Consider the following 27178-nt stretch of genomic DNA (forward strand, 5'->3'; position numbering starts at 1 on the left):
CCGACAGTTCATTCTGTTCCTACAGCTTCGTTCATTTCATTCCTAAAGTTCAACCCTAACCCTAACCCTAACCTAAAGTTCAACCCTAACCCCAACCCCAACCCTAACAGCTTCGTTCATCTCATTCCGACAGTTCATTCTGTTCGTTCAGCTTCGTTCATTTCATTCCAACAGTTCATTCTGTTCCTACAGCTTCGTTCTTTTCATTCCGACAGTTAATTCCGTTCCGACCATTCATCAAATTAGTTTCGGCCCTATTCATTCCATTCCGACAATTCCGACCATTCCGTAAATTAGTGAGCGTTCCGACCATCATTCCGTAAATTAGTATTACCCATTTTAAACTGCTGAAATCTTTGCACGTAGCAATCGTTTGTCTTTTTAGAAAATACGCGCTGACAATATTTAGAAACATTAGTAAAAGTTTAACGTTTTGGTCATGATGAATGCGGGTATTTATTCGCACATGTTTGTAAGTAAACATCCAACAACAACAAAAAAACAAATATTCACTAATATTTTTTTCCGAGCCTTGTATACAAAAATGCAAGTAGCTTCTGCAGTCAGATGAAACTACATTATACTACAACGAAACACGTTGTACACTTCATTTGTACACAGATATAAAATGTCGGGATTTAGATAATCACAGCTATCTATAATATTTATTGTAGAAATTTCCGTATATTTACTTTGATTTACAATAGCCAATTAGCAAACACTTAATTATAAACCACGGGGGGCACCGGGGCACAATGCCAAAATTTTGGCCAGGTTTGACCTGGTTTGACCAAGACGAAGGTAAACAATATGTTGTGATCTCTACAATCGCGATAACTCTAAATTGCAAAAGATATACAATTGGTATTTCCTGAGCACAGTAATAAATAGGTTAGGTGAAACACGTTTAATTAATTGTGAAATAACCTAGGAATTTAAATCATCAATTTTGGTAATTGAACGGGTATTCCCCCAAATAAAACTCGTCGCTATTTAAGTTTTAAAAAAACTTTAGTTTGGTTGTTTATAAAGACTTTTGCTAACTGTTTGATTTATAATAAGCACTGTGTCGTGATGGCTAGCCTGAAAAACGTCGTGGTTACCGAAATAACGAGCAAGAACATAAACCATTTGTGGCCGGAGGTTTTGGCCCACGTTAAAAGTGCGTCCTTCATAGCAATAGATGCTGAAATGAGTGGACTTGGGCCTCGATCGGGAACCATGAACTCTAATATTGACGACAGATACAAAGCACTTTCGGCAGCGGCGGCTTCACATTCTCTTATTTCACTTGGAGTTGCATGTTTTAAAACCAATGAGTTAAAATCAGGAGAGGGTATTTCCAGTCGCGTTGAATATTCAGTGTCCATTTATAATTTTATCCTCTTGTGCTCCGAACCTTACACCATTGATCCGAATGCTGTTAGGTTTCTTATTGAACATGGGTTTGATTTTAACAAGCAATTTTCCTGTGGAATGCCGTATCACAAAGGAAATGATAAAACTAATACTAACTTTTCATTGCCATCTATTCGTAGCTTTATTTGCGAAGTTATTCGTCAAAGAAAGCCTCTTGTCCTCCATAATGGTTTTACAGATTTGGTTTTTATTTACCAAAATCTTTATGCGAATTGTCCGAACAAGTTATCAACATTTTTGGCAGATATTTCGGAAATGTTCCCTATGGGTTTATATGACACAAAGTACATCGCAGAGTTTTGCGATCACTTATCTGCCTCCTACTTACAGTATGTCTTCAAAATTGCATGCATGAAAAACGAAACTTTGCATGATTCTGAGAAAGCATTCGTGCAAGTCTCATTCGATGCGAACTCCGAATGGAGTGTGTCTATTTCCACAACAAACCCTATCGAGGCTCCTAAAGACAAAACTTCAAAGATTTGTATGAAATATGCAGCATATGGCTGGTGTACAAAAGGTGCAGATTGCAAAGAAAGTCATGACACTGATCGGATTATTGACTTTCACTTGCAACACAAACCTAACAGAAAACGAAAAAGAGGGAACAAGAAATTTTCTGAAGACAGCCAAAAGGAACATGGAAATAAAATGGAGACCTGTAGTGTGGATAATGCTGATAAAAGCAATAAAAATGTGGACACAAAAACAAATGAACTTAAAGCAAACCAGGGCCACAGATCAGGATTCGATGCTTTTATGACTGGTTACGCTTTTGCAATGTTTATAGTTTCAAACATTGATGACACTTCTGACAGCAAAAACCCTGTTGATAATGCCAAAGATGTGTTTTCTAGCCAAATTGCTTTTCTGGGAGATGAAGCCCAGAAATCAGTGAAAAACAAACTTTACTTGAGTGGTAAAAATATTCCTTTAATAATTTGCAAAAGTTCATTTGCAAAAGCTTCGAAAGACCACACTGAAAAACTGATTCGAGTGTACATTAATTAAACAGTTCTGTTTATTGTTTTTACATAAAATTTTGTACCAAACAAAATAATATTTCATTTTTTGTCTTTTATTCGTTTTAGACCAAAATTTAGGGTTGACACTAGAAATTTTGAAGTTATCTCACCTTCTACCACCATGATCAAGTCCTGCTAGTAAGTTTAATTGTTTGGCATTTTTGCCGTTCTTTTTTTACAGTGTAAAAGCAGTTGTATTATTTACTTTACAGCATGTAGCACTTAAAGCTGTATATATTAATGACATATGATTTGCATACATAATTGTTATAAATATTTAGCAAATTACTTTTCCTTCTCTCAGTTGCTTAGTGTATAAACTTTAATTGAAACTATTTCATTTTTTAAATATGTTTTCAAACAAAAACTGTTGCTAAATTGTTAACAAAATAATTAGATTTGCAGCAAAACATAAAAACACCCTTGGAACCTATTTGTATTTTGTACCTAATATTGCTAACTAATATCTAAATTATCACGATAAAGTAGTCTTTATTCAGCAGAACCTTTTATGTTTACTAGATATTTTGTACTGTTTATAATTAGGGAAAACAATTGTATTAATAGGAATATGCACGGAACACATTTATTAATCTTATCAAATATTAAAAGGAATGCATTTGAGTTTTTCAATGTAGCAAAAAACGCTCCAAGAAGTACGAAATACTCTTGATAATAGCTTTCTCAAGAGTGCGTCTCACTCTAACACAACACTCCAAATAGAAAGACACCCATTTTATTCGTCTGGGAGAAACTTACTCTCTTTCTATTTAAGAGTAATGCAAATCCCCTCTCTTAAGATGCGCGATCTATCTCGCACATTGCTTCGGCTTTCTCTTGCGACGAACATCCATCGTCTGGCGAGTGGCGAACAAAACAAGCCCGATATGCTTAGAGATATTTTAGTGCCAGTAAGATAACCACGCTGGATTCTTCATGAAATGCTCACTTGCTAATAAATGTATTTTGGAGTTTTCCGCTAGACGGAGTGAGAGAGCAACCAGGGCCGTTTAAATCTAGGCATTGAACCTCTGTAACAAAGCTAGGGTTTTGCTACGACGTACTGAAATATGCTGTTTAGCGATCTGCATCGAGTAAATTACATTTGTTGTTTATAAGAAGACTACAATGGATGAAAAGGTTCGCCGACAAAGATTTTTTTAAATGTGCCAACTCTTCAAAAACCCATTCAGGCAATTTGATCGAAACCTTGGCACGTAATAAAAATATTTGTCAGATAAACATTTTATAACTAATACAATGTCTGGCAGCAACTGTATAGTAAATAAAATGTGTAAATAACAATACTGTGTAAAATCGCGAATCCACATGCTATAGATTGTATGTAAGTGAAAAAATCGTGAAATTTGTGTTCACCAGATCCATTCAATCACCTTTGTTTTCAAACGTAGGAAAAGTTATTTAAGTCTTTGTATTTTTCGAATTAAAAACGCGAAGACACAAAAAAAAATACATTTATCTCGTCAAGCTTTCACAAAATCTTGTGAACTATACCGCATTTTAGGGACAACTTTACTTAAAACTTAATAAAAAAACTCCGATTTTATATATTACATTACTTATTTACGAAATGTTTGCCACGCAAGCGAATTATCACAGCAATATCCATAGACACTACTTATCCTAATACGCTCCGTTAGCCGTAGTTTGCCCTGTTACTTCGTTCCTTCGCGGAGAATATTCTTCACCGTCGACTGAAAATCTTCGCTCTGGCCTTTACAAGTGCAACAGAGCATGACGACTCTGCTAGAGAGTGGAGAGCGACCGGTTTTATTCTGGTTTTCTCAGGTGAGCTTTTGCTAAGCGGCGCTGCTTAATTTTACTAGATGTGTATTTTTGTGTAGCCTATGATACAGTACTATGATGTGTGTTTGTTTTAAAGCTTAAGATAACATTGTTATATATAGATTTATAGAAAATACGTACCATTACGCATGTGTGTTTAAGTTAAAATAATTTTTATATTAGGTTTTTCAGACATTATTATTTCGATTGATTTTACGTCAGTGTAACGTAAAAAATAGTTGAAAAAAGGTTTACAGATTTTAAATAAAGTTTAGCTCGAAATATTCAAAGCAATAACGTAACAAGAATCTTATTGAATAATAAGGGAAGTTTAATAAGATTCATAAACAAGCTATAAAATGCGGAAGACGGTTTTGCATAGTGAAATATAATATTTCAGTCACTTAACTGCTACAAACGCTTCTAAAAAAATCACAAATTTCAGATCGCAGTTTGTAAAAAAAGCTAGAAAAAAATTAGAAGAGAATTTGTTTTGCATTTAAAACTTTTGAATTTGATTTTGATTATCGCTAATCAATCGCAGAATAGTAATGGAGTTTTGTTAATAAAGAAATGAAGTATAACTCAAAAATGTCACGCTGTCTCAAAACATCGCTAAAGAGCGAAAAGGGTGCTTTTGTTTACCAACAAACAAAACAGGGCCCGGTTTTAGAAAGCCACAATCTCGGCGGCCATCTTTTTAAATCTATAATGGCCGGTTAAAGAGAAAGGTCCATTGAAAAAAAAAACTCGCCACATCGAATATTTCTTAAAGGACGCCGAACGCTCAAAAATTTCGCGCGCAACTTTCTGGACCATTGTTACGTCATACTGAGAGCGCGCGAGCGGCGAATTGTATGTCGTGCCTCGAAGCGATTCGAGAAGTTAATTCGTCGGTTTTCTGTCCACTTTTAAAGGTGTGGCTCGTCAAGGTTTTGCTGCGCCGCCACAAACTTAGCAAAGTTTCAATACTCAACTTTTAAAGTTTTATGCGAATATTTATGCCATGATTTTGACTTGAAAATAGACTGCGTGGACGGTAAACAAGTGCTTTGAAGGATTTAGAAACGCTTATATCGTAAACCGCAAAAGAATATTTTTCGTCACGATTTAGTGCTTTTGCAAGATTATTTTTTTGTTTTTTCGTCAGATATTTGTTTGATGCGCGTAGAGCAGCGATTATAAACGTGGGTCATGGAAAGATTTTGGGGTGGGCCACAGACCACTAGAAAAAGTTAGAATTTTAAAGAAATTCACATTTGTATTACTTACTAAGTTACTATGTATAATGACAGTGGTACAGTCAAAATTAATAGCATATCTAAATTACAGAAAAAATCGGTATTGGTTTGGCAAAATTAAAAAAATCGGTTATCGGTTATCGGTGAAAATGTGATACCGGTCGATAGTTTTCACCACTCTCGTAAAGAAAGTATGAGTAACTTACTGATCATGGTTTGTGAGTCAGTTAGATCAGTTGTTGTCTCAGCAGCTAAAGAAAGCGCCAGTAGCAAAATCGAGGACATGTAAAGCCTAAATTTTTCCAATGCCTTTTCACGAGATGGTTTAAGGCTTTGAGTACTGTGCAGAGGCGACAGTAGACTTTTATTCAACTATAAAATAGCAGTGTAAACTTCGAATTGTCTTAGTAGGTAAAGTCATTCCAAAGCGCCACTAGCAAATGTGCCGGCACACAAATCGGACTTACCCAATGCGCGCCTTTTTACGAGATGGTTCAAGCATTGTACATAGGTTACCACAGGCCTTAGGTCAACTATAAAAAATAGCGAGTAATAAGAAAACAGGAACACTATTAACCAGGCAGGGGTAGGCAAAAGTCAACAGGAAAGTACACAGAAATCCTGACGCACGAATCATATAGGTTTTGTAGCTTGTTTTATTGCCCTTTTCAAGCCAGGTTGCAAACGTTTTAGGAAAAGCGCCAGCCTAACAGTTTAAAATCGTGTTTTTTGTGATATTGGTAATGTTTTTTTTTCTTTTATCAATATTTCCATGTGCGCTCAGAACACTTGGTCACTTTACACAGCTTATTTAAATGCATTCAGATTTTATAAAAACTTGCTATCATTTAGCCAGTTTACAAAGCCGATTTATAAGCATTAGTAGTTCTCCTCTTGTTTTTCGTGTGTTTTTTGCGCTTTGCAAGTGAAGAGAAAGTAACCTACTGATTTAAGTTGAGTTCTATAAGCTGGCCAAGGTTTACTTTTCGTAATCGCTGTGTAAAGCGACCTTTTGTAACCTGAAGCCACACATCACCTTTCATTAACGCCTCTTTTAACAGTTGGTCCGGCTAGACAAGTCACTTTAAAAAGCACCCTGGTGCGACTGACGGTCGTGTGAGCGTGTGTATTGGCTCCTGGGCCTGGAAAAGCGATCAAACATGGCCACCATCTTTGCCGCATTCGGTGAGTAAACCTTGTGTTAAAATAACTGCTATTCTGCCACAGTTAGGGTGCTGTAGGGCTGTAGGCTGGCGTTGCTAGCAGCATGATAGCTGAAGTGTGGACGGCCGTAGGTAGGTTGTGTGTTAATGTGCTTGAAGTTTATTGCTAACTTTACAAGGCTGTGTTGATAGTTTTCGGTAAATGTGTGCTCAGTTATGTTTGCATTGGCAGAAAGGTTTCCCTCAAAGTTTCGAGAATTATTGACTTTGTGTCGCAATAGTTTTGTTTTTATGAGGTACATGAGTCAATTTACGATAGCATTACATTCAAATTTCAATCGAAATTGTATTGTACCTTTTACTACAAGGACCCAGTGTTCTTCTTACAATGTACGAGATATTTTTAAGGTTACTTATCTGCCAATTTTTCCAAACTAACTTACTACGTGGCATGAAAAGCGTACGCTAGTTTTAAAGCTCAATATTTTTACTTGATACAGCTGTTTGTATTTAATACATTTGGCTTTGGTTGGCTGTCGTTTTGGACAAATCAACATAATTCTTTTAGATTTTTTCTAATTCAGAGCGTTTAAAAGTAACTTTTTTCACCAATCTGTAGGATGTTTTATCCACGAAATCTGTATCAGGTATTACAGTTGAAAAACAACACGAACATAAAAAACTAATCAAAAGAGACGTTGCCCGAAATTCTGTACAGGTTTTTGCCAAACCACGTCCAGCTAGTTATTGCGCTTTTTAGACGCGATTGCATCACCAGAGAAAACAAACATCGCCAAGGTTAAGATTAAAAAGGACAACTTTTGTGTTTTATTGCGCCAAAATTAACAGACTCACCGAATTCTGAGCCCCGTGGCTCCTAACATGAGGGTAATTTCCACCACATAGGTTTAATTTGACGGTTCAGAACGGGTAGCTTTGACGATTATTATATGAGATGCTATTTTTAAACTTTAAATAGCAGCTAATATTCCTGTCTTAATTATTTAAATTTTAAATGTTCGTTCGAAAGGCAATGTTTAGCCAATTGATTAACCGTAGACTGAAACATTCATGTTGACAACCTGCCTAATTCCGTGATCAAGCCCTTCTGGAGTTCGACTGACCAACGATAACGCCACACATTGTATAGTAACCTTGATCAGGCCGACTAATTTCCATAAGGCTTTCTGAAGGCATCATGCGGTAATAATCGTTGAATGTCATACCTTTATAATAAAAAAAGGATCTGAAAACAATTTCCACTGAAAAAGGTTAAGAACCACTGTATTAGCCTGTAGCCTATATCCAGCGTTCATATGGCCACAAGCGAAAAAACACTATTTAACCAGCAGTTAGAGGTTTTCAGCCAGACTTTGTTGGAATTTCAAAGCCCAAACAAAAATAGGTTGCATTTTGTGAACGTTTCGAATCACTTTTAATTTATATTTAACTTTATAACTTCATCAAAAAGTTAGCTCCACCAGGCAACATATCAATACATAAAAATCGCTCTTCTGGTGTGAACGAACTATAAATCTTAACTTCATATTTAAAAAAAAGTAGAAACAAATTATTGAAAGGGGTTACGACTATTAACAGTTTAAGAAACAATGTAATGACGTAATAAGAATATCAAAGCCCATACAGAATTCTTATTACGTCTTGCTCAAATGTATTAACCCATATATAGTTTCCATATGGCCACAAGCAGCGTTTAATTTAACCAGCACTTTCGCAGTTGCCAAGACCAGTAATCAGCCGTCGCCTGGTGGTTTAATTACACCGGCCAACCGTTAATCAGGTATTGAGCTTCAGCGCCATAACAAACTATCTCGGCCCTGAATAGCCTTGGGCATCGGCGCTGGCCAAATATATTTCGGCAAACTTCCGGACTAGGAGGTGCACCTGTGTGGGTTAAACAGGCGATTGACCTTGTTATTGGTTTCTTGTCGTAAAAAATCGCGCGCAATTTTTTGTTGCGTGGACATTGCCTTTAGCAGAGGCTTCAAACTGTGCGTCGCGACGCCCTGGCGCGTCTTGTCAATTTCCTAACGGCGTCGCGAGAAAAATAGTTTACGAACCGTCGGCCCAATATGTTAAGTCTGAAAAACTATATTTTTTCCAAGATTTGCGAGAGCAATGCTTATTAGAAACGCGGCTATAATCAAAACGGCTGACCGAACAACCTTAAATAGTTCACAAAGGGCTCATATATTACGAAATTCGACTTTTAAAAAAGCAACAATTTATATAAATTAATTGATCCAAATGTCACTTACATAGCACAACATGATCAATACCATATACAAGGATAATAATTTAAGCTTGATGATATCAGCACGCCATTTCTAAAAGTACGATAGACGTCAAATTTTCATAATTTAAATTATTCAAATTTAAATTGTCCTTAATATAAGGTGACGATGACCTAACGCCCTAATGCAGCTGGTGAGGTAAGAATGCGTCTAATACACAATACAGAATGAGCACGTTTTGTATTTAACCTTTATTGTCATTTGTCCAACGCTGATTTTTTGTTTGAGGTGATATGTGTGACCTTAAACAAACCCATACATAACCCCAATATCCTCGGTCAACTAAATACTTTTTTGAGGTTGTAGCATTTTAAGGCTGACTTTTGTAACTGTTAAATCGCCGCTATACAATTTATTTAGCAGTTTATACATCAGCTAAAAGCCGTTAATTTTCCAATTCTTTCACCATCGTGACTTCTCTCCTGGCTTACTTTGAATATCTTTTGCGGTTATTTATACAAGTTTATGCAGACGAATGCAGCAGGTTGACCTCTAGGTATAAAATATATTCGTGCTACGACAATGCAAATTTTCTGAATGGATAACAATTAATACGATTTATTTTAAACATTTTCTTACTGAACACTGTGTAGTGTGTATGCAGTATATACAGATCTTAATTGTTGTATTGACGTTGTATTTAGTTTTATTAATCAGTCCAGTCTTTAAAATTTATTAAGGAATTTTATTAAGGAATTTAGATAAAAGTCTTAATTTTTCTGTTTTTATTTCAAAATTACAACGTTAAAATCAGGGGTCAGGAAACTTTTTTCACAACGGGCCGTCTGAATATTTACTATTACTAAGTTTTATGAAATTGTCATTTAGTGTAAAAGTAAAAAAAAAGTAGTGAAATTTTCCTTAATATGTTTTTAATAACCGTATATTACTTTTATTCAGCCGTAGTGCGGTGACTACTGGTTTAAATCTTTAGTTATAACATAAGTATTAAAAAAATGGACGTGAATAGCCTAATATACTTCACCGCGCTACAAACTTACATTCGCGGACCCCTAAAACATCCTTACGGTCCCAGTACATACTGCATTATTTTAAATATGACCTTACTAATTACGGTGAATGCAATATATGCGGCTCCTGATCGTTATATTGGCGTTGTATATATTGTTATTAATCAGTTTAGTCTTTAAAATTGGATTTTTTTTAGGAATTTCTATTTTTTCTTGTTTTATTGTTAAAAATCACAGCGCTTAAATCACATAACATAAAATGGACGTAAATCGCCTGATAAATTTTACCGGGCAAAATAAAAATACGTTCGCGGACCCTGGAATGTTTTTACGGCCCCAGTTTAAAACAACATCCTAAACCTTCTATGTATTGCAGGCAAGTCGGTTGGAAATAACAAAGGCTCGGTCCAGAACTTCGGCATTGTTGGCGTCACAATAGCCTCTGAAGAGCTGACCAAGTTTATTTTCTTCTACTGCCCTTGCGACTATCCTGACAACAAGGTAAGACTTGTTGTATGTAAACAATTAGTTAGTGCATGGGGAGGCCAACCAGTAAAGAACCAAGAGCCGCAATACCTACTTGGTTAGCCGAAAAGAGCAACAACTTACATATTGGCAGGTTGAACATCAATCTCCGCTTACTTTTTCTCAGCTAGATTTGTTGTAAATTTTGCACATTACCAAATTTGAGAAGGATACTTTAACTCTAATTTTATTACACCGGAAGATTTATTAAATAACAGCCGTTACGTTGTCGATTCTTTCCCAAACTTTGTATTTGGATCTAAAAAAAGTTATAGAATATTGGCCAGAAGCCGCAGTCTTCGGTTACTAAGCGAACAAAATTGGCACTCTGTGCAACCTAAAAAACTATATGCAACATAAACCTAAGAGCGAAATTTAAGAAGACACTCATGTGGCTCGCCAGCCGCTGGTTGGCCACCCCTGAGTTAGCTTGTGTATGTGTGTGTGTGTAGACGTGTGATTTTTGTGTGTCTGTCGGGGAGATTGGTAATGGTTTCCAACTATATATAACGAATACGAACTAGGGAAATTTTTCTTGTGTATTATCCATGGTTCAGTTGATTTATAACCCTTCTTTTCTTTTTAACTGTCTTTGTAAATATCATTTATGGAAATTGCCAATTCCATAAAGCTACGTTGAAAAACATGGCGTGTCAGTTTACTTAGGAAATTAAGTTACCATGTCTAACGAAAAAATCGTAGGGATATCACAGCCCATACAGAAGTAGGTAACATTTTGAACGTTCCGATAAACTCTTCATTTATTTTCAGCATCCTCTTTATACAACTCTTTATTGAATTAAAAAAGAGTTGGTAAAGCCAACTGTCGCATGTGATTTTTCAGTTTGGATTCACCGTAATGTTACTGTCGTTTGGCCCGTAGTTTTTCTAAACACCCGCATTCTGAACATGTTTTTTTGAAAGGTAAAAAATTTAACTTCTGACAAAGCCTATATTGCTCAGGGAATTCTGAATTTATTTGTTATGTCATTGTGTCCAACTAAAACTACCTACCAATTACTACACCCAGTTTAAAACCTGGTCTCTAAAAAAAGCTTGTTGTTCCAATATTGCCTTCTAAGAAAAATTTCGATCAGAAAAAGGTTTATCCAACGTGGCTTTCAGCCTTCAGCGAAGCTTTAAAGATTGAGTTACAGAGTTCTCTCCAAATATTTATGTTATTAGAAGGTTGTCGGCATTTGTGTAGTTTGGGAATCGCTAGCCCGAGGGAAGTTAAACATGTCATTAGGGTGTATAGTTATAGAATCCAAAACAATCGGCGGCAGGTTTTAGCCAGTCGATCACTGCTCCGCTGATAACAAGTAAAACTCATAGTTAAATACATAAAAAAAAACAGGATCAGACGTTTTGTTTAAATGTTTTTTATTACGTCTTTTTAGTCTATTGTCATGTTTCAATATTGTATTGTTTACTTTTATTGGTTTGTTGATGGCTGCGCCCTGATTTTATTTATTTATTTGTACTTTTACAGGAACTGATGATGCCACTTTTGGGAAATATATTTTACTTTTAAACAAAATGTCTGGTCCTGTTTTTACTCATGTTTTTAACTATGGGTTTTACTTGTTAATATTTCATTGTATGAATGTATGTTGTCTGTTTCAAGGTCCACAACTAAAGTGCTTTTCACTGTTAACCTATAAAACACAAATATTCCCACTTTAATCTGAATTGATTTGTCTTGTCTGTACTATTCATTATTCATTGCCTTGCCTATTAATAACTTATAATACATAGGTGTCTGGAATGATCACTTCACATAGCATTATACATTGGGTGATATTTGTCTGAAAAAAAAACGATTTAACTATAAACAGAATCTTGTCCATGTGAAGAACTGATTACATACATAGTTTTTCAATAACCAAAACAACGAAAACAGATAACTATCCAAATCAGTTGACCAAAATAAATAATTAATTAAACAACCCAAATGCCAAAGCAGTGCATTCAGTATATGTTTCGTAAACCCACCTATAAAAAAACACTTAATCGTTGCCGCTTCAGATTTATTGACTTTTGCAAACAAACACGTGGAGGTCATAATGGTGAAAAAGTCAGATGACCACTGAAGCGTTTATTTTGCCGCCAATTTTATCAGCAGCCCATCTAGTATTTGTTTGTCAACCAAACAATGAACAACGGTGACGGCATAAAGCGTATTGTGTTGAGAGATTCAATGGATTTGGAAAGCCGGTAGCGTCTGTCAAAAGCCGTTAAACTATGGTTATCTTTCATCTGGAGGCGTTTTACTTTTCTTGTCCGCTTTTTTGCTGCCTTTGTAGATGTAACATGTAACGTTTACAAGGAAAATCGAATATTTTTATGGTCAATTTAGCGGCGTTATTTTATTTTAACAGATTGCTGCAAACGAAATGCATTTACTGTTTTACTGATTCACCCTGTTCAAGTAAAATATTAAATACAAACTCATTAACGCTTAAAAAGTCACAGTTAGGTTCAGCTTGTTTAAAACTATTAATAAAACGACGATTTTTCGCCCTAAACTGTCAAAAAATGTCCAACTGTCTTTTAGGCTCTTAACCTACTCTATTAAGTAAGTAACTGAAAATTAATTTCCTAATGTACGTCATTCTAAAAAATGGGAGTTTAATTGTCATGTGTAGATGCCCCTAAAACTGACTTTTAAGTATTATTCCTTTTGAAAAATACAATGGTTTTCAACTGAATCGATTCAAAATAGGTTTATTTGAAAGCCTTTGAATATCTTTGAATTTGTTTTATAAAATTGGGTGACAACCCTGGTTTAGTTGTCTTAAAAAAACGTATTTTTCATAATCCACTGCGCAAAAACACTTTAGCTTTTGTACTTTTTCTAAAACTCTTAATAGAGTTCGACCAGAAACATACCAACCAACAAATTAAAGCCAACCAAGCCAAAAATTTTTGCAAAAAAAAGTGGCCGAGCGTACTTAAACGGCCAGTAAATCCGACCAAACTGTCGGTTCCTGGCCATTTACGTTGCAGACCTTCCAACCCACTTATATTCTTCAGGTAAACACGAACCACCAAACCAGCATTACGTGCGGTAAGCTATTTCCCGCCCACACACGAAAAAATCACCAAGTAGTAAGGTCTTGCTGAAAGCGTGGGCTATCGATGTTTTTCAATAATCTCACAATATTATTTTGGTCAAAAAGCAGGAGGGAACGTAGAATAATGTTCTTACGGGATCATTGATAATTTTCTTACAGTCACGCATAACATTTTCAGACATGACGTCACACAGTTACGTAATACCAAGGCGTTTAAAACAAGTAACTTTAGTAAACCCAAGGTTATCGTTTGACGTATTGTACAGATTTGTAACTAAAATCTTAGTTTAATTGAATTAAATGTGAAAACGGGATGGCCTACTAAAAAAACATTTGCATTATTGTAACAAAAGGAAATGATTTAGCAAATTATAGAAAAAAATATCGAAATTTTACAAATCTTACTGATGCAAAAGTGCAACTGAAAAAAATACAGTGTATATTTTGTAATCAAGTCCTCCTGGAGCGTACTAATCAACGATGGCACCACCTATTATAATGTAGTACACAAGATGCCTTCAGGAAGATTTACCGAAACTAGTCAGCCTGTTCCGGATTATAGTGCAAGCGAAACAACTAGCCTGTATATATTGTAGGCGTTGTGGTTTTTGCTGTGTTAATGAATAACATTTTCTTAATGCAGCAAGCAGCCTTGACCCAATGTTCCTTCAGTGATAGTCAACGTTGTATCGATGCTATTAGCTGCTCTCAAGTTTGTGACAGTTCTCTCGTTAATCGTTAATACACAATACAGCTGCTTAGCGTCAAAACTGTCATAAGTCATAAAGACAGCACACCGGCTGTGGGTGGTTGATTAAAAGCAGTCGACAGTGCTTCGTCGCTATGTCTGAGTGTTGTACACAAGTCATTTCAAAATGACTTAAGTCCAAGTTAAAGTAAATTATTTTGCAAAGTATAGAAAGTTAAGTCCCAGTCCGTGTAAAAATAAAACGTTAAACCATAAAAATTGACAAACTCTTTGATTTCCTGATTAATATCTTAACTAAAAATAACAAACAAAACATAGCAATATAATTGTTTAAAGTGCAAACACCGGGATAAATAGCTTAGTTTTTTTTTAAATGTTAGTTGAAAACACCAAAATTTCAACCCAAGTCATTTGACTCCATGACCAAAGTACAAGTCAAGCCACTTGTTGTTTTTTTTGAATAAATCTTAATTTAATTATTATAAAGTTTAGAAAGGTACACCGACTTAACATAAAAGCATTGCATATTGGATCTAAAACTTCAACCTTTAACAGTGTAACGATTATGACGTCGATAAAATGTATTGTCTCATTAGATGATTAGAACATTTTAAACAATGTTTTCTTTTGTATGTAAGATTATTAATTTATTTCAGACAAAACATTTAACATTTTAAGATGCTGTAATTTTGTCCTTGGCTCCTGATAAACATATTCAAAAGCCATCAAGAATTTTCAAACATTATTTTGTTTTGTTTCAGCTTTACGGAACTACTTTTATCTGGGGACCTGCCATCATTCTGTTCATTGTCGGATACTTGGTGAATAGACGGACATGGAGACTAACAACTGGTAATGCTTTGTGCTGGAAGAAGTAGAATGTATGGTTACTGTATAGCTAAAATAATATTGTTTGTTGCCTGATACGAAAGGATAGTTTTTCACATATTAATCACCAATATTAAAACAAATGCTGGCTTCGATAACATTGCCTAAAGGAGGCTTTAAAATTATTTTACAATAAGACGTAATAAGAATATCAAAGCCCATACAGAAGTAGGTATCATTTTGGACGTTTCGAGTAACTCTTTATTCATTTTGATGTTGAAAATGAATAAAGATTATTCGAAACGTCCAAAATGATACCCACTTCTGTATGGGTTTTGATATTCTTATTACGTCTTACTACAACCTCCAACCATAATGCTCCAAAGTATTTTACAATACATCATCAAAGTCATAAGGGTTGAGTTTACTGTTAACTAAGAATAAAAGAAAGTAGACAACAATGCATATACGTTTCAAATAAAAAGTAGCAAAGGTTCATACAATGTTAACATCAGAAAACATAATGGAATAAGAATCAATATGAAAGCCCATACAAAAGTACTGTAGGTAACATTTTTTGAAGGTTTCGAATAAATATTAAGATAATGGCTTGACGTTTTAGTTAGACGTGGAATATTTAAAAGCCCATACAAAAGTGAACATATCCAAAAAAATAATTCGTTAATGAAAAAAATAACAATAATTCTTTAATTTAAACGTCGATGTACGGTATCCTAACATTTCGCGCACCTAACTTTTGGCAAAAAAGCGATTTTTTTTATTTCTTACAACCTGTTACACTTAACTTAATATTATTCCCGCTTAAAAAAATGAAAATATATATATAAAAATATTTTTTGCCATAAAACACTTATTTATATTGCAGGTTTATGCAATCGAACCCAGGGAGTTGGTAAAGGCGGAAAAAGAATCTTCCACTTCATCTTCATCTTTATACAGATCGGTGTCAAGGCCATCATAGCTCCAGCTACTTGGGTTGTACTTGCTTTTCTAAAGGTAAGTTCACTCATCTGTAATATACAAAGAATACGCTTGATACCCACACGCCAGAGACTGGAACCACTAGTAGTCTACTGCTCCCATGCAACAAACAACAGTGTTAAATCAGGGATTCTTAAACTGGGGTCCATGAACCCCTTGGGGGTCCGTGAACTAGTTTTAGGGGGTCCATGAAAACCAAATTAAAACATTAGTGTATGTTTAAGAAGTAATAAATTTATCAAAGAAAACGGTTTAGTTAAAACTAAAACGGTTTTGCACTAAATGCATACTATAAAGACCCCATCTCACTTTCACATTTTTTGACCGAAATCAGCAGATTTCTGAAGTCTATTTGTATTGTGACGTAATTTTTATGACGTCATTCTTGATTTTTTTTGCCTACCGTGGTCCATGCGAGGCAAAAACAGATTTTAGGGGTCCGCGGCAAAAAAAGTTTAAGATCCCCTGTGTTAAAATCATTAAAGCACTCTTTTTGCTCTTTTTCTAACTTCCAATAATGTTAAGCAGTGTGTCTCGTTTCAAAATTTTATCATACTTTTCTTTCCAATTTCAACCAAAATCAGTTATTTATAAGTTTTTTATTATATTTCGCTACAAAATAAGGCATCCTCAGTCTCTCATTCAAATGGGTAAGTTTCAGCTGTTTTCCAAAAAAGAAAAAAGGCAGTCACTTGAATTTGATTTTCACCATCGACCTTTTAAACTAAGTTCGCCGGCCTTTTCTGGAATTGTACTTTTATGTCAGCCAAAGTGCAATCAAGCGTGAAGTTCGCGCGTAAATGCCAACCTTGGGTAGATCGTTCCGCCCAAGCGCACAACAAAAATGCTAGTTCACTGTCTGTTGTTATCACTGAAATCCTATAAAAAAGTAATTTTGTTGAAAGTCAATTTTAGGATTCTGTGCGAAATTGTCGCATTCCAAGTAATAACCTACGTACTTCAAAACAAAGTGTTTTTAAGTGCACTATACACGGATCTGTAATGTAGCTTAATAACGACTGTCAAAGCCGAAAAGGTCGAGTAGATCGAGTTACTAAGAACTATAGGAATTGCGTTCCACCTCTTGCAAGTGAGGTTTCAATGTATTTCAGACACACTAACTTATGATGGATACAAGTGCGTATTGAAAGATCTTTTTCAAGATCACGCCGATTAACTCGACCTTTTTAGCTTTGACATTCATTGTCAAATTTTATAAGCACTGCTGGTTAAAATTTTATGATAAAAGGCAATTTTGACCAGTTTTCCGTCTATTGTATCAATACAATGTTTATTTTAACTTTTATATCAAATGAACTGAAATCGTATTTGTGTTAAAATTGTTGATTTCTTATCTCCAGGGTGACTACTACGCATGTGCAAGATGGCCGAATCCACACAATTACGCAGTGAGGACTTACTACAGCTTAGCACCCGGCAATACAAGTATGCCACTGCCATGCGAGTACAAGTGGGTGCATTTGTATGCTTTGATAACTAGTTGTAGGTGGACCAGCAATTCAAATAAACAGAGTTACCATTTTATATCGAAAAACCGTAAGTACAATTCGGGTCGCAAAATCAGACATCTCCAATCAGGAGTATATAAAACTATGTATACCAGATTTGTTCTTTAAGGCAAAATTTGCTTTCGCTGGGAAACGGGTCAGTTTTGATTGTTAAACTGCTTTTATTTCGAACTTACCCTTTAAAATGTAAAACGCCCACAAATCATGGCTTTTTGAATTATTTTTTATCCGACCGATAGCGATATCACCCTAGTATCGGCCCAATGCCGATACTACAACTTGGTATCGGCTTAGGTTAAAAAACTTCGGCATACCTACTTTTAATTATTGTTTAAACATTGGCCACAAACCACACACAGTTAATTATTTCACAATCTAATTAATTTCGAAATTGTTATGATTCAAATTTTCCAACAGTCCGAACCCGATAAAGTTCTCTGTGGTGAAAGAGGCGGAAATAATCGCGCGTAACCTGAGAGCGGAGAGTCACGTGATAGGTTGGTTCTACCTCTCAATCGGAATGTTTCTGGGGGTGATCTGTATGTTCGCGTTCAGATGCAGATCAAAGTATTCCTATGAGCAAAGCAACTACATCGACAGGTAAGGAATTTTACAAAATAACTAAACCCCTTGTTTTGCTGTACAGGGTTGCCACAAAGTTCTTCAAAATGTTTTTGATTTTTGTCTTGAAAAGTTGTTGAAAAGCCCTATGTTTTCAAAAAAAAAATCAAATTAATTCAATGTCCAGCTAAGTTGTGTGTTTAGAAACTACCGTTAAAAAATCAATTCAAAAAATGTTTTAATTGCTGTTGGGCCTGTTTACCATGACTTTTATACTGGTTGGTTTTCAAATTATATCCAAAAAACGTCAAGCCATCAAATTTGTAGTCTAAACCCACCAAATTTTTCAATGTTTTGGTAAAAACCGAGACATTATCTCAAAAGTAATTGAATCTCTTGGAATTTTTATCATAAATAAAAAATAAAAAAATCTTGGATGATTTTAACCCCAGCCCAATCCATTGGTTTATTTTAGTTCAGTTATCTTTTACAAAAGCCACCGTTGGCTTAACATTTTAAAAAAACGCTACTATAAAACATCATTAACGGTTAACGACCGATGATGCCGAGATTTACAATCTCTTACCCTCATTTGTATCTTGTCGTCCCAGACACTAAGTGTGTTCTTGTGAGTTTTGTGTCCGCTGTTCAACAATACAACTGACAGTTTTGTAAGAATGGGTTTTAGTGAATCGCTATCACAACACGAGAATAGCGCTACTGTTAAAACCTCTGTATTCCTCGGCGTTTAAATTGCTTTAGAGTCTATTGATAAGCTAAAATAGAAAGCACTATTTTAAGTAATACGATAAAAATAAAAATTAACAATTTTGAATTTACTAACCTAATCGTTTTGTGCCATATATTTGACTTGATTGTAACATTTGACCTTGATTATACTGTTTGACCTTTACTGCAACATTTAAGGTTTACTGTAACCTTGGACATTAGCTTAAATTTTTTCCATAAACATAACATTTTACCCTGACGGTAACATTTGACCTTGACTGTAATATTTGACCTTGACTGTAATATTTGACATTGATTGTAACATTTGTTTTCACAACATTTTTTTCCTTTTACCTTGATTTTAACATTTAAAAAAAACAAAAACACATTTTGACCCTGAGCTGTTACGTTTGACCTTGACCTTGAATGTACAGATACCGCAAGTCTGAGGTTGAATTGTTCGAAGACGCTTTGGACAAAAAGGCAGAGGAACAAGCGAAGCGTATCGTCGATGGATACTTCAGCAAACCAAGATCAAAGGAAGAATGGGATCAGATCGCCGTCATCAATGACAAGGTATGTGACGTCATAGACGATAAAGTTATTGACGTCACAATGTTAAAGTTATTGACTTCCTTGTACTATGAACCCTTTATAATTCCGATTTTCTTAAATTTATGTTTTTTTTACAAATTGTAACACAAGGCCAGTTTTATGAAGTTAGGCGCCATGCTTTAAATTTTAACTATGATATTGAGCCATTTTTTACCCTTTGGTCAGGGCACATTGACCAAATAAAACGTTTTGACCACTTCGTAAGCCACTGATGTAATCTAGGGATGCCCGATAATATAGATCGGAGCCGATATCCAAACCAACCGATGGTATCGATTCCCGCCCGATACTTTAGGGTGGATTCAAAGTTGAAACGGACATTCCAGCCATGATTTGTGGCCTAACGCAATTTTTTTACCTTAAAATCCAATTTATTTTATTAGACCTTAGATGTAAGCAATACTCTCTGGTTAAATATTTATTTTAAGAAAGTCCCTGTTTTACCGCATATGTCCAGGCGGACTATTTGTTAGGTTGACAATCTTGCAGATGTATTCTGTGCAACTAAAAAAATCCAAAAAATATTCTGTTTTTATAATGTACGGGCGAAATTTCAGTTTAGAACGAGCGCCATTTTTAAACGTTGGAGACCATTTACGTCACGGTCTGGTGATAAAGACTTAACGCTCGATTGCCTTCAGCCTAACCCGGGATTTATTACCTGAGCTAAAAAGCGTAAAAAAGCGCATCAATAAAAAGGCCTTTTATTTGTTTTTTGGGTGAAGCATAAGTCAGTGTTTATAACTAAAAATCCGTTTTTAATACATTTCTGCCAACTTTTGCAAATATTATATGTTTTTTTCTATAAGGCAAAATATTTCAATTTAATTTTCATTTAGGTGGTTTACTAAGTGCTACCCACAATTTCTGGGTCGAACGTTATAATTGTTAATGAAAAATGCATTGCCTTACATCGTAGCGCACACATTTGTACTTTTATAAGTATTGTAGTACACTTACTTTCAATAAAATTTTAAGAAGTGCAAAATGTTGCTAAACTTCAAAATTATTTTAAAATAAATAGTTTTGTTGGGTTTAGGTAAAGAAATCTGCAATGGTAGCCAAAAGTTTAAATAAACACCTAACAAATATAAATATAAGACTTCAATCAAACTCCAAGGTCTATTTTATCTTGCTTTGCTGATTTGCTATTGTAAAATTTCAAAGCCATATAAAGAAAAATCTAAAACTTGAAACTTCGTAAAACAAATCGTTTCTAAACCTTATATACTTTTCTTTTTTTATATGACGTGCCATATAACTGTAAAAATTTGCAATGGCGGGTAAATTTTCGATTCACCTTATTTCACTTTATATTTGCAAAACGAAAAAAAAGATAAAACAAAATTTATCAAAATGAAGTATGATTAGGGAAATTGGTACATGCGTCACTAGAAAATTGCTTGCTGGGTCGGGTTCGAAATAAAAGTATGTACTGCAAAACAAAGGCATATAAATATATTTACGTACATTCAGGAATCCATTGTTAAAAGCATTATAATACATCTTCATAAATTATATAGGATGATTTAGTTGGGAATGTTAAGATTTAAAAACAAAACGAATCCAATCTTATCATTTAGTTTGAAATATCGTAAAAAAATTAGCTTAGTTGCATACAAAAAAAAAAAATTCTTGTTAATAAAGTAGTGATAACGCGTGCTGTAGTTTGGTGGCTCCTGCGTAGAATGACAGTTACCAACGCCCACCCCTAACTTTTCTCTAAAACCCGTATTAAGCTTGGAATTTCACTGCGAACGATTTTTCGTGTTGCCCAAGCATGAAAGCCGAGATCAAATGGCAGTATTAGTGAAACTTTCAGCGTTGAGAAAATCCCTGTTAAAACATTGGTAGCACGAACGTTCTTGAAGCAAAACCGTTTTAAGGCTTAACCGGTAACCGAGGCTTTATTTAATGATCAGATGTTTTACGAGGCTTATCGTGAATAACATAAAAAGTTCAAGACACACATTGTCTGCGAGCAATCATTAGTGTTTGAAATGATGTCATCTTTACATATAGTTCGTAAAAGATCTCACATAGCATTGAACAAAACCGAATATAAACAGCGCAAAAGCTGACTTTACCTAATACCCTTGAAAGCTTTACCATTGCAAGCTTCCACTCTCTTAAAATTTGCTAAATAGTAATGACGTCACTTCGTATTTGACCACAGTAATGACGTCACTATGTATTTGACCTTAGTAATGACGTCACTATGTATTTGACCATAGTGATGACGCCACTATGTATTTGACCATAGTAATGACGTCACTATGTATTTGATCATAGTAATGACGTCACTATGTATTTGACCATAGTAATGACGTCACTATTTATTTTATCATAGTAATGACGTCACTTGATTTCGAATCGGATTGGTTCGCGATGTTTTTTGTACGCAGTTTTGGGGTTCGGTATCGGATTAAGTTCAAAAGTGTTGGGCATGCCCTACCTCGGAAAATAAACTGTTGAGCTCGCAACGCCACCACGCGGTTGTTTAAGCTGTGATTTGTTTTCCGCTAGGTGACGCGCAGCAAGCGAGGTCGTGCGATCTACAGTCCTCTGCACAAGTTTGTCAACAAGGAACTGAGAGCTGCAGAGGATGCGAAAGACCTGGATCTTGTGAGCGACGCAGCCATGAAGATCAAACGTCTGCTTCCTATGAAGAAGAAAAAAAGTAAGAGACATTTGCCAAAATTAAAATATGCCGTACATTATTGTAACTTTGTAAAAATAAGTTTTTGTCTTACTTCTACACCGGCCTCGGGTCCAACTATTCACTTCAGGCAAGTAACACATCGCTCCACGTGTTAACTGTTAATCAGGGGTCACCAAACTTTTCCCACAACGGGTTAACTGATTTACGATCGCGCACCGGATTAAAAAAACTGTATAAATGTTTTAACTTAATAATTGTTAATGAAGGAAATATCACCAAACTACCGCACGCGTTTTTCCTTAATAATGAAAGTACAAATGTTGTCCAATACAATTCAAAATTATATTTTGATTAGATTTTAAATTCAACGGTAATTTATTTAGACTCACTACAGTTTTCATAGCATATAGTTTTTATTCATATTTCCATCGTTTAAAGATCAAGTTCAACAAAAAAATTACATCCGGCGCGGGATGGCCAGGTCTTGGAGTTATTCGCCCTTTATGCAAAATGTCTGGTGATCCCTAGTGTACATCAACATGATTTTCTAAGCGTTTAACTTTTTCCGGGCCATTTTGTTTGTTGTTTTTTGTTTCGATATACTTAGCTTCCGTTTTTCATTCTTGCAGCTGCATCAAACAACGCAAAGAAGAAGACAGGGGGGTCTGCAGCCGCGCCCCCAAGTAGCAACTCAGGAGGAGGTGGAGCTGCTGCAGCTGCCATCCCCATGGTTGCCATGGCGTCGCTAGGCAAGCAGAAGACCGTCGTCAAGATGCAACAACCGCCGATCCCGCAAAAACATCCGGAGGAGAAGAAGGTGGCGGAACTGAAACCGCCTCCGGAACAAAAGGAGAAAGATCAGCAGAAACCAGAAGGAACAGCTCCTCCTGTTGCCCCGGCAACCGATCCAGCTGTCCTTCCGTCCGTGAATCCCTTTGTTCCGGATGTGAAGGTCGTGGATCCCGCGAAGTCTCCACAGGGAGTAAACGGATCTTCTGTTCCTCCTGCGATTCCTCCTCCTCCAAAGAAACAGGAAGTTGCTCCTCCTGTGGAAGACAGACCAGCTCCTCCGCTCCCGACTGAAGAGGTTGCTCCGGCTGTTAGGGAGACTTCTCTTGGTGACTTCGGAGGAGCTTACTCTCGTGAGGACCTCCGCAATCTCTCGGATGACGATGAAGATCCGGTTCCCGTCGGAGATAAGGTGGGATCTTTTAGGGAGTTTTTAGAGTAAAAAAAAATTGAGTTTTGATTATATCCTATAAGATAACGGTTGCAGGTTGTATTGTACGTGGTAAGTCTCGCTGTGATTGTGAGTAGAGGCAGATAACTCTCAGCCGAATCTAGGGTGTAATTTGGTTGTTGAACTGTATGTAGGGGGTTAAACTGGTTTGTTGCGGAGGGAAAACTTTAATGGCACACACAAGATTGAATCCGACTTCATTTGTTAAGGTTGCGTTTTCTAATAGCTTGCAATATATTAAACGTATTTATACGTAGAATGAATATCAAAGCCCAAACAGAAGTAGGTTGCATTTTTTGAACAATAAATTTCATCATAATAAAGTTACAAAAGCACTGAGGACAAAACGACATCAAAATACGCTTAGTTTGTAACTTTTCTTCCGGCAGGCTTGCGCAATATTTTAAATATTAGTTTAAAAACAAAAATTATAAAATTACTATAAAATTGTAAGATAAATTAATATACAGAAAATCTATTTGTTGGTAATTTAGTTCTGTTTTCAAGGTGATCTTGTTTAAGGATAAAGAAGAAAAAAAATTTAAAATTTAATTAAACATACAAAAAATATACAAATCAAAAAACAGCTCCTTTGGTCATACCAGAGTTTACCAGAGTAGCTGTTTTTTGATATATATTACTATGGCAGTAACAGTATCCAAAAAATCTATTTGTAGTTAATCTAAATACTGTTCCGAAGGTGATGTTGTTTGAGGATGAAGAGGAAGAGGAGGAGGATGGTGATGCTGGTGAAGTCCAGTATCAGCCGGTCCAGGAGGCGGATGTTGTGGTCCACGCTGGAGATGAAGAGCCTCTTCTTTCCGAGGAAGATTGAGATGTTTTGGCCGAAACCAGCATTGAATTGTAACACCTGTTGGGCGAGGTGGAAAAATTAAACGGAAGACATTTTGTGTCCTTGTTTTTCGGCGAGGGGATTTCCCTTCGGTATTTCCATTGAAGACAAGAAAAACTACTTTTTGAAGAACTCTGATGCGAAAGAATTTACGTTTCTGGTGATAATCACTGATTTACTTCTCGATTTTTAAACCACAACTTACTATTTACAAAGTTTCAAAGGGTGCTCTCCAAATTTTCTGTAAAAAAATAATGCCAATTAACTACGAATTACAATTGCAAACGTCGTTTTGCTGTTGCTGATTATCCATATTTGGAGTGTTTTTATTGCCGCCTGTTCATATATACATATATATTGCATCATTTCATGTACAGTCGTTGTATTTTGTTGTATCACGTTTAGCTAAAGTGCGTTCATACACCAGGGTTGAATCAACGAAATTCATAAAGTTATTTTACTATTACAGTTATAATTACTCTATCAAAATTTTCAGTTGCATGTCAATTATAATTGTTCTTCAAAATGTAATTAAATTGCTAATTGCAACTCCATGTCACTGAGTTACCAAAAATACTCATTTACAATTACTCAAATAATTTTATTTAATTACACTTAGCCTAATTACTGATTGTCATTGGGAACTCTGGTGCACACCACGCAAGGGAATAAACTTACTGTACAAAAAAAGAAATGCCGCCAAATGCGAATAAATTTCTCGAAATTTTACATTTTTCGCCCCAAATTTTGTTTCTTTTTTTCGCCCAAATGGCGCCAAGTGGCAACGTACCAGCACTATGTATTGCACTTTGTCTCGTTTCATGCCAGTCCGACTAATAAACAAAGTAGAAGGTGATTTTAACACTCGCTATCAATAAAAGTTATCACACTTAAAGTATGTGAGTCTTTCTGTCTCCGTCTCGTTTTGATTGTTCTAGGTCAGGGATGTCAAACTGGCGCCCGGACTCCGTACGGCCCTCAGAACCTCAAAGTGCGGACCGCGGGACCTTAAAAAAATGACCAAATGCTAAAACTGTGTTGTACGCTCTGTGCTATGTTAGTGCGCCCCGCTGACGTAATTAAATTATCGTATGCGGTACTAATTAGGACTTGAGTTTGACACCCCTGCTCCAAGACAATTTCTCAAAAAAATTTAACCTTGCGGTTTTTTTGTTTCTTTTAAAATAATGTTGGATTTCATTATTTTTTAGAATAAGAAAAACGCGGTACCTACTGTACACGAGCTATCAAATGATTTACTGTCCTTATATATGAAAATAATTGCAACTCGGCACTTACCGGTAAATGTGGTTCGCAAACTCTATTTTGGGAACCGCTGTTCTTAGAAGGGCGAAGAACTTCTGAGTGCGACTTGTTATAATTTAAATCGCTTACTATGGCTACTATGCCTACATGTAGTTGTGATCATTACCAACCTTCTATCGACAAATGCCTATATTATCTACCCTCTGACCCGATATTGTTGCACTGAATATGTGTAAAATAGAAATCACCTTGACCCTTGCAAGATAAATCCAAATGGCCCGATATTTTCAGACATTACTACCCGAGACTTACCTAAACAAAATCGGTTGTTTATTTAAATTAGGCAAACACTAATTTAATAGGCTTTTTCCCTATAATTGGTACCTTTTACCGATTTTAAGACCACATTATTTACAAAACTGAAAACTCCACTCAGGTTATTCCTTTAAGGAAACTTCTCTTAACCCAAACTTTTCTAAAAACCTTTAAATGTTAAACCACTTCTTTGCAGATAGAAGATAATCTCCAGACAAACAATGGCGGCGGCTTCCCTGTCATGTTCGTTGGCCTCAAGCCTTGATGACGTCATCAGTGACGAAAGCGACGAGCTGGAGACTCCATTGGAGGTGTGGCAGCGTCTCTACTGCACATGCGCGGCCGTCAAAGCTCCCCAGAATGAGGTCGGGGAATCCCCCGAAATCGCGACCTCAAAGAAAGCGAAACACGCGTTGGTGCCACCTAGCGGACGAACGAAGACGCGAAAGACTAAAGCTGCTCCAAAAAAATCCGGTAGGAGCCAAAATAAATCCAGAAAAATAAATCCCAGAAGAATTGAAGATGATCCTGAGATGAAAATTGAAGAAGAAAGTCCTCCGAATCCATCGGTTGCCAGGCAACGACGTCGTCCGAACACGCGTCGTCAAACGTTGAGAAGATCGAAGCGTCGCCATGGTAACATCGAGTTTGTGTCCTCCGAGTCCGCTGCGTCCCTGGGAGTCGTTGAGGAGGAGGAGAGTCCTGGAGGATCGCTGCTTGACACTCCGCTCTTTGTTCCCGAAGAACATCCTTCCTTATATGTGGATGAGAATAATTGTGCGGAGGTATGAGATCTCCCCGAAAAATGTCTAATCGGAGTTCATACACGATGCCAAGTGGTAGTATCCGTGCCGATCCTATACTAGGGTGGTTTCGATGCCCAGCAAAAATTAAAACAAGTATTTTATTTAATTTTTGTCTAACTAAGCGCTTTTTTACATTAAAGGTAGATTTCCTAATAAATCGTAAATTAGCAATCAAAGGTAACCAACATTTTAAAGTTAAAGCTAATTTTTGGCTTTAAGCTAAAATCTTTAGGTTTGTTCAAAATATCGGGTTACGGAACAAAATTTAAATGGATATAAACAATTAAAACTCAAAGTTTAGCAACATGACATTTAAACAGGTATACTGTTGCTACCAGACATCTAATAATAATGAAAATAGCTCCTCTGGTAATTATGTTTGTTTTTCAACGTCATGCACAAGTCGCTTTTTTAAAAACATAAGGTACTAGACTCTCGTAACATGTCATTTACATAACGAAACACTTTTAATTTATTTTATTGGTGTTTAAGATTCATTCTTAGACTGGTTCATTTCCCAT

The 27178-nt window shown here is 35.8% G+C and overlaps 2 protein-coding genes across 2 annotated transcripts; both read left to right on the top strand.

The window, feature by feature from the left end:
• Positions 1 to 1074: 1074 nt before the first annotated feature.
• On the top strand, positions 1075 to 6660 carry LOC146163157 (target of EGR1 protein 1-like). Its single transcript, XM_083381164.1, has 3 exons — positions 1075 to 2582; positions 4106 to 4253; positions 6553 to 6660. Exon 1 carries the CDS (start codon positions 1075 to 1077, stop codon positions 2428 to 2430), a length of 1356 nt encoding a protein of 451 aa, XP_083237290.1. The 3' UTR covers positions 2431 to 2582; positions 4106 to 4253; positions 6553 to 6660.
• LOC146163158 (uncharacterized) lies at positions 6394 to 25159 on the top strand. Its single transcript, XM_083381163.1, has 10 exons — positions 6394 to 6676; positions 10317 to 10441; positions 15013 to 15103; positions 15966 to 16096; positions 17443 to 17552; positions 18028 to 18210; positions 19335 to 19476; positions 22042 to 22195; positions 22807 to 23378; positions 24118 to 25159. The coding sequence occupies exons 1-10, from the start codon at positions 6652 to 6654 to the stop codon at positions 24250 to 24252; spliced, it is 1668 nt and encodes a 555-aa protein (XP_083237289.1). The 5' UTR covers positions 6394 to 6651; the 3' UTR covers positions 24253 to 25159.
• Positions 25160 to 27178: the final 2019 nt, after the last annotated feature.

Source organism: Ascidiella aspersa, chromosome 2, assembly GCF_963924565.1.
Source record: "Ascidiella aspersa chromosome 2, kaAscAspe10.2, whole genome shotgun sequence".
Lineage (NCBI taxonomy): Eukaryota > Metazoa > Chordata > Ascidiacea > Phlebobranchia > Ascidiidae > Ascidiella > Ascidiella aspersa.